Below are 7,327 nucleotides of genomic sequence, written 5' to 3' on the forward strand. Positions count from 1 at the left end.
GCTGGGGGAAGGAAGGCCTACTCTTGCACGAATTTTGTGCATTGGGCCTCTAGTAATATAAATAATGTACTAGCCTTTGATCCAGTCAGGATTTCTTTTTCTAATAACCCTCCCACAGAAATACCCACATAAGTGGGCACGAGTATTCCAGTATTCCCAAGTAGCTTCTTTGCCATATTTTTTAGAATAGTCAAAAATTATGGGGGGGGAGGGGAAGGGGGGCTGTGAAAGGAACAGTTACATAAGTGTGGTGCCTTCATATTTTGGACTCCGCTTATACGGTCAACACTAAAGGCCACACACCGTGTGAACAGGCTCCTTTGACCTGGATAACGGTGGTTGTGAGCCATTGGAGCTTCTCTATTCAGGGGCTCATGAGCAAGAGATCTGAGGACACAGATCTGACTGTTAAGCTTTGGTGTCTAAGGTTTAAAACTCGTGCTTTTCTGGAGATAAACAAGATTACTTAGATAATGGAAATGAATGGGCTCTACTGGAGGAGCCTGTTTCCATTGATGACAGCCTTTAGCTGTGGCCCTTGGGTGACTGGGAGAGCAGCAGGCTAGAAGACCTGGAGCTCCCAGGTGGCTGTTCTAGTTCTGTGATGGCTGGAGCAGTGATTCCCATCGTGTAGGCCCTGGCCCTGCGGCTCCAGCATCACGGAGCACATTAGAAACACAAATGATTAAGCCGCACCTCAGCCTTAAGGAGTCAGAGTCTCTGGAGAAAGACCCGGAAGCCCGTGTTTCCACAGTTCTGCAGGTGATTCTTGTGCAGGCTGGGTTTTGAGGAGCACTGAGGCACAGGCCCTCCTCGCTGCCCCTGCCTCTGGATCTTACCTAGTAGCAGAGGGCAAGCCCCTCAACCTGACCTGCTGTGATTCTTTATGTAGAAGAGGTTCCAGAATTCTCCTTTGGTTTTGTCGGCACTAAATGGCATTACTTTCATGCCTAAGACTATTTCTAATAATGCATACTTTATGAGTGTTTATTAAATACATGATAATTCTGCCTATGATGGCTACCGTTGGGACCAAAATTAAATTTGGTTGAAATGGAGAAAGGTGTTCTGGAAGTCACAGACAAGAATAATGCCCCAAGTCTAGTAAATACCACTAGAAAGGACAAAGAGAGTAACACATAATAAAGATTGTCTTAAAAAAACAAAAGAAAGAAAGAAACCTCATGACAGTAGCTTTGACATCAGAATAAAAGCAACTCAACCAAAAGTTTAATTTTTAACAGAAGTCTGAAATGGCTGGATAGCCACAGCTCTGAGAAAGTACTATGTTTCTAAATATGGTCTTGCTTTGCATGCATGTAGAAACAGCTTAGACAATGAGCCCTGATTTCCAGGGGCACAGTCAGAAGGGGAGCCGCTGTGGCCTATCACGCAGCCACGGACGAGGAGCCCTGCAATGAAAACTAAAATACCAGCTCCTTATCGTGGAGTTTTCATTTATATTTAGGAATGTGAGTTACGGACTTTTAATTGTTTTGTTTCAGAGGTTAAAGATGGAATTAATAGGTTTTAAGCTTGTTCTCAGAGATGACCATTTGTAAATGAATGTTTGAATTCTATTCATATTTAGCCTGCTTATTTAATTTGTTCCTCGTTGTGTACTTGACATTATAAGGTCAAGGCATGTTTTTAGCCAGAGGAAACTGGCAAGGGTCCTCCCTAAGGACAGCGCCTCCTTACCCCCTCGTGGAAATCAAAGATCATTTTCGGCCGTCCTTTGTCCTTAGTATTTTCCGGAGCACAGCCTGACATTCCCATCTCTGCCACCGTTAGCTGATTCTCAGAGGCCCTACAGCCATTGGGTCTTAAGCCAAGAAGCATCTTGACAGGTCATCTAATTTAGCCCATTTTTTCTAGCTATGATAACACCACAAAAATTCCAGCATGAAGAGACTCTTGTCATTCTAAATACCTCTAGGGAAGAATGCTAATAATAATAATAACCAACATTTTTTGAGCATTTACCACACACTCCTAGGCCCTGTGCTGAGCTCTTTTCATGTGTCATCTCATATAATCCTAACAGCACCCCCACGAAGTAGGTTTTATCATCATCTCCATCTTACAGGTCAGGAAACTGAAGCTCCAGAGAGTGAAGTCATTTGCCCAAGGCTACAAAAACGGGGATTCTTTCAGGCTTTTCCCACAAATGATTCCCATATTTAGTAACTCCCACTCCCATTCATTTACCCATTCCTGCGGTAAACATCTGTTCGGCGTCGGGTGCATAGAATTTCCCTCCCCTGCAGTTTGTAGGGAGAGACAGACACCAAAGCTTAGCCATGTGATTCATGCTGTAACAGGAACGGTGTGGCAGAGTCGTGAACATGGTCTCTGGAGAGACATTGCCTGGGTTAGAATCCTGGTTCCCCCGCTCCCTGTGTGGCTTTGAGACAGTCACTTACCATCTCTGTGCCTCCGATGCCCTCTATGTGAAATGGAGATGAAAACAGGACCTCCTCTAAGGTTGTCTCAAGGACTGAATGTCAGCAAGGGTAAAGCTCTTGGATCAGGGTGGCCACACAGTTGATGCCCCATCCAGATCTTGGTATAACACACACACGTGAAAGCTGTGGTGGGAACTAGAGGAAGGCTTGAGTGCTGACTTCCGAGCAGGGACTTGCGTGGTGGCCACTGAGGCAAGAAGGTGCAGGGAAGAGGGTCACAGCTGCAGTTTCAGTAGAGTGTTATCAGCAGACTGAGGTGGATGGAGCGGGGAGGGAGGCGGAGAGTGAAGGCAGGCCCTCAGAGGGTTTACAAGGTGATAAGAAAAAAGGCAGAAGGAAATAAATGCTCTGAGGCATGAAATGGGGAGCCGGTTGGGCTGAGAGCTCTGCTGAACTTGGAGCCGTGTACACAAGGCTAGTGGTCCTGGGCCACGCAGTGATGTGATCTCCATCCCACAGTATTCAGCTTCCTGGGTGTCAAGTGAGGAGGAGGAGGACATTGGGGATCCCCCTGCTAGCTCGTCTGCACCCTGCCTGCTGGGGAAGAGGCCTACTCTCTCTGCTCCAGGCCTTCGGGACTGGGCATCTGGTCATCTTGGGGAGAGACTCAGAGCACATTCTCCCGGCACCTTTCCCATTCAAGATCCATGGATTTGAGTTTCTGGCTTGGTCATTTTTGTGATTCTTTAGTATCTCTCCATATTCTTTCCAAATTGCTATATAATTGTCAGAGCACAAACTGTTTCATCAGGAGCTTGAGTCTATGAGTCCTACATGTTGTATTTCTACATGTCTGGGATTGTTTTCCCCTTTTTGCTTATAGTGTGTTATCTTCCCTTCCCAGGTTCTATGTCATCTACATGCCAGAAATGATTGAAAATACATGCTAGCCCTTCTTGCCTATAGCCATTTGTACATTTGGTTCTTTTTTCCCCTCCTCGCTGTTATATCAATTCATACTTTTATTAAGAACGTTCCAGTGGCAACACTTAGCTAAACCCTGGTAGATTACAGTGATGAATAAGACATGCCTTTTAACTCTAGTGGAAGCAATAAGCTATGTACAAAAATCTTTGCATGCCAAAGAGGGAGAGCTTTTTTTTTTCCAACTTTATTCTCTGTTTTATATCACTTTGCTAACATCATTTTGAATTTAGAATCTATTTCTATTACTCAGGCATACTCTTCTACCAGTTAACCATTTTTCATCATGCAGTTACAAATTAACATAGGGCTTAGGATTTATGTTTCCAAGAAACCGCTCTGAATGACTGCCCAGGACAGTGATTCTTACGCTGGGATGGGTGGAAAGAATTTTCAGAATCATGAGGAAGGAGGGCTTTTCAAAGTACCCGCCACCCATGCTTCCTCTGCGATTCTGACCTGCCGCCCTCTCAGTCCCTGCTATTTGAGATAATTATTTCGAGAGATACTGTGCTTGACGGCAGTGTGGCCTCTCTCTCAAGTGTATAGGGAGAAAAAGGCTGAAAATTCAGTGAGAGCCAATGGACACACACCTAACAAATGCTGCATCTAAATCTCTCTTCCTGCCACTGTGTTGTCATGGCAATCTTAAAGTATGCCAAGGTGCTGCTTGCCCACTCCACTGCCACATTTACTGCACCCCATGCCTGACCTGCAGCCTGAAGCCAGAGCCCCAGAAATCTCACAGATAAGGGAACAGCATAGTGATAAAGAAAGAGGGTCACTGAGTTGACGAAGAGCTAGGCAGACAAAAGCCATCTTGTATTTCAACAGCTGTTAATAACATGTAACCTATTGTTGAGCTCCTAAAACTGCTTATGAGAATGTGGCCAAAAACAGAAAAAAAAAGTCAAAACATTTAAATGTACAAATATTATCTTTTAGATTCCCCAGAGTAAACTGCTCCCCCACCCACCCCGGCCAGTTTGATGTTGTTTTTGTATTGAAGCCTGCATTTCCTATTCCCTGGTGTGTCCAAGGTACTTAGGAAATATCACGAATGTTTTGAAAATTGGGTTTATACAGCCCATGGATGAAGGGTTCATTTCATTCCCCGAAAGAAAGGGCATATTTAATTTCACTCCGTGTCTTATTTCCTTCCTCAGTAACACTTCAGGATTTGGTATTTCGGGGCATAGAAAATAGCGTAAAATAACATAGAAGTGTCCCTCAACCTCCACCTCAGAGCAGTTTTCCCTCAGTTTGCTGCAAGTGTTGTAAAGAACAGAAACAGAAGCCATTCACAGATAGTAATGTTCTAAGCTTACATCAAGTAGAGAACTATGTTAGAACAACCTCCTTAATGAAAAATTTCCCTCTTTTTTTTTCCTTTTACAGACTGTATTTCTCCATGCAAGCTCGTGGAGAGACTGATAGAGAGAAGTTGCTGTTAATGTATCAGACAAACGACCAAATAATAAACGGACTTTTCCCTCTGAACAAGGACCTGGCATTGGAAATGGCGGCCCTGTTAGCTCAGGTAACTTCCGGGGTATATAGAGTAACATTTCGTAAAGATAGAACACTAATTTCAGCACTGACTTAAATGTAGTAAAACAGTGTACCTTTAGGAATTCTTTAAATTCATTTTGCTGTGATAAACACCTTAAAATTTACAGGCATTTTAATGACAGTTTGGCTCCAAATTGCTGACAATTGCAGTGATGTGCAATGAGACAGTATTCCATAAAGGGAACCTAGTTGCTTAATTATCTTAAAGTAAACCACAAGGCTTTGCAGTTAATGCAGGAGTTTGGTGAGTGTAGAGCTGTGGGGCTAAGGACGCCATGCTGACATCACCCTCTCATCTATAGGAATCAGTTTTGCTGATATTCTCTGTCTTTATTAGGAAACCCGGGGGCCGAGCGTTAATTGTTGTACGTAGTATCTGGTAAGGCCTGGTGTTGATGGGTGCATACTGGGCACGATTTAATTGTCAGTTATTCTCTACACATTATTGTGCTCATTCTGTGTCACACAGTACACCAGCCTCAGAGCGGGGAGACACTAAGCTTGGAGATACTGCCATAGGGTTCCCTAAAAGGCAAAGTTTCCTAGAACAACCGCCATTTTTATAACTATTGTTTGTCCAGCTGCCACATCTTTGGGGGTTAAATCGTGGTCTCGGGTTGCACAGGTAGCTGAGCTGAGTACTACCTGGGGACAGGTGGGGACAACTAAAGCTTGCTGTGAGGAAGCCGTGTACTGGTGTGAGGAAATTAGGAAGGATGCCTGGCCAGACAGGAGAGAGGGATGACAGCTGAACAGCAGAGTCAAGCTAAGGAACCAACAAGTAAGAGACTGGGTCTAGGAACCTAGACAGTTATAAGAACAGACTGTAAGGATGAAGCTCAACTGAGGAATTTAGACAGTAACTGGTCAGATTAAGAGCTAAATAAGGGAAGCCAAAGGGGTCAGTATCTCAGAGGCCAGGTTGTACTAACAGCTGACCTGGAGGCCAAGGACCTTTTGGAAATGGAAACCTGAGACTTTCTGCAAGCCCATCCCAGTCTTGTTGGAGCCCTCCATCTGCTTGTTGGGGAGTGTTACACATTTTATGTGAATGTTCTTCACCTGAATATCCCACCCAATTCGCTCCTTGAGCCCTCCTTTGGTACCATATACTAGGCATTTGACTCAGTTTATCCCAAGTATTTGTTAATACTTCAGTCTCCCTACTAAACAGTTAACTCTATGAGGATAAAACCTAGGCTCGACCTTTTTCTCTCTCACATCACTTACTACAGGCCCTGACATGGTTTAGGTTTGGGTGAATGAATGGGTAGGTGAGTGGTTGGAGAGGTAGTTGGTAGTTGGATTGGTGGGCAAGCGATGGCATCTGTATAGATAAAGATTAAAAAGTCTTTCATTCGGGGAGAAAGGGGCTCTATTCCCAGGAATACTAGAATAATAAAATGAGGGGATGAATACAGTAACATGTATGGAGGAAATCTAGGAAGGAATGAATGAGAATATAGTTGTTGCTCCCATTATATTCAGTAAAGACCTTTAAAAAGTTCGTAATACTTTTATGAGATTTCCCTTAGCTTTATAACTTTTTTGACTTTCATTTTTAACTTCTATTATTATCAATTAAAATGGTATCTAAAAATGAAAATTTTTCCTGTGCTATAACAGGCAATAGTGGAGTGATGTGGCCTTTAGCAAATACTATTAGAGGGTGATATTAACCTAGCGTGGTTAATGTAGATATAGAACTGAAATGTTTAAGTTATAGATTTTTTTTCAAAATTAACATTCAAATGGAATTTAGATTTTAATAATAATACATACATATGATTATGAATTCCATAATCACACAATCATGACAAGTAGATTTATATATTATGTGTAATTATATGTTATTATATAATTACTAGGGGCCCGGTGCACGAAATTCATGCACTGGGGTGGGGGGGGTGTCCTTCAGCCCAGCCTGCCCCCTCTCACATACTGGGAGCCCTCAGGGGATGTCCTAGTGATGGCTTAGGCCCGCTCCCTGCTCCCCTTGGGGAGCGGGCCTAAGCTGCAGTCTGGCCTCCCTTTGTGGGAGGTGACCGGGCTGATCAGGGGAGGACACCAGCCCCATCCCCCCTCTGCTGCAGCCACTGCCAGTCACCGCAGCCAGCAAGGTTTTTTCATCAACACGGACTCCAGTCCCTTCACCATGAAAAAATGACAACTTTCTTTAGGCATTTTCAAGATGTGTCTTCCATATAATAATAATTTCTTTATTATTTTTTTTTATACTCACCTGAGGATATGTTTCCATTGATTTTTAGAGAATGTGGAAGAGAAAGGGAAAGACAGAGAGAAACATCAAAGTGAGAGGAACACTTTGATTGGTTGCCTCCTGCATGAGCCCTGACCTGGGC

At 43.6% G+C, this 7,327-nt stretch overlaps 1 protein-coding gene across 1 annotated transcript in view; it reads left to right on the top strand.

Moving 5' to 3' along the window:
- Window positions 1–7,327, top strand: part of PLEKHH2 (pleckstrin homology domain containing, family H (with MyTH4 domain) member 2) — a 67,540-nt gene that overhangs the window by 52,282 nt on the left and 7,931 nt on the right. The window contains exons 23-24 of the mRNA XM_014538495.1: window positions 1,506–1,558; window positions 4,791–4,932. Coding sequence (XP_014393981.1) covers window positions 1,506–1,558; window positions 4,791–4,932 — 195 coding nt within the window. The remainder of the gene's footprint in view (window positions 1–1,505; window positions 1,559–4,790; window positions 4,933–7,327) is intronic.

Source organism: Myotis brandtii, unplaced genomic scaffold (genome assembly GCF_000412655.1).
Source record: "Myotis brandtii unplaced genomic scaffold, ASM41265v1 scaffold191, whole genome shotgun sequence".
NCBI lineage: Eukaryota > Metazoa > Chordata > Mammalia > Chiroptera > Vespertilionidae > Myotis > Myotis brandtii.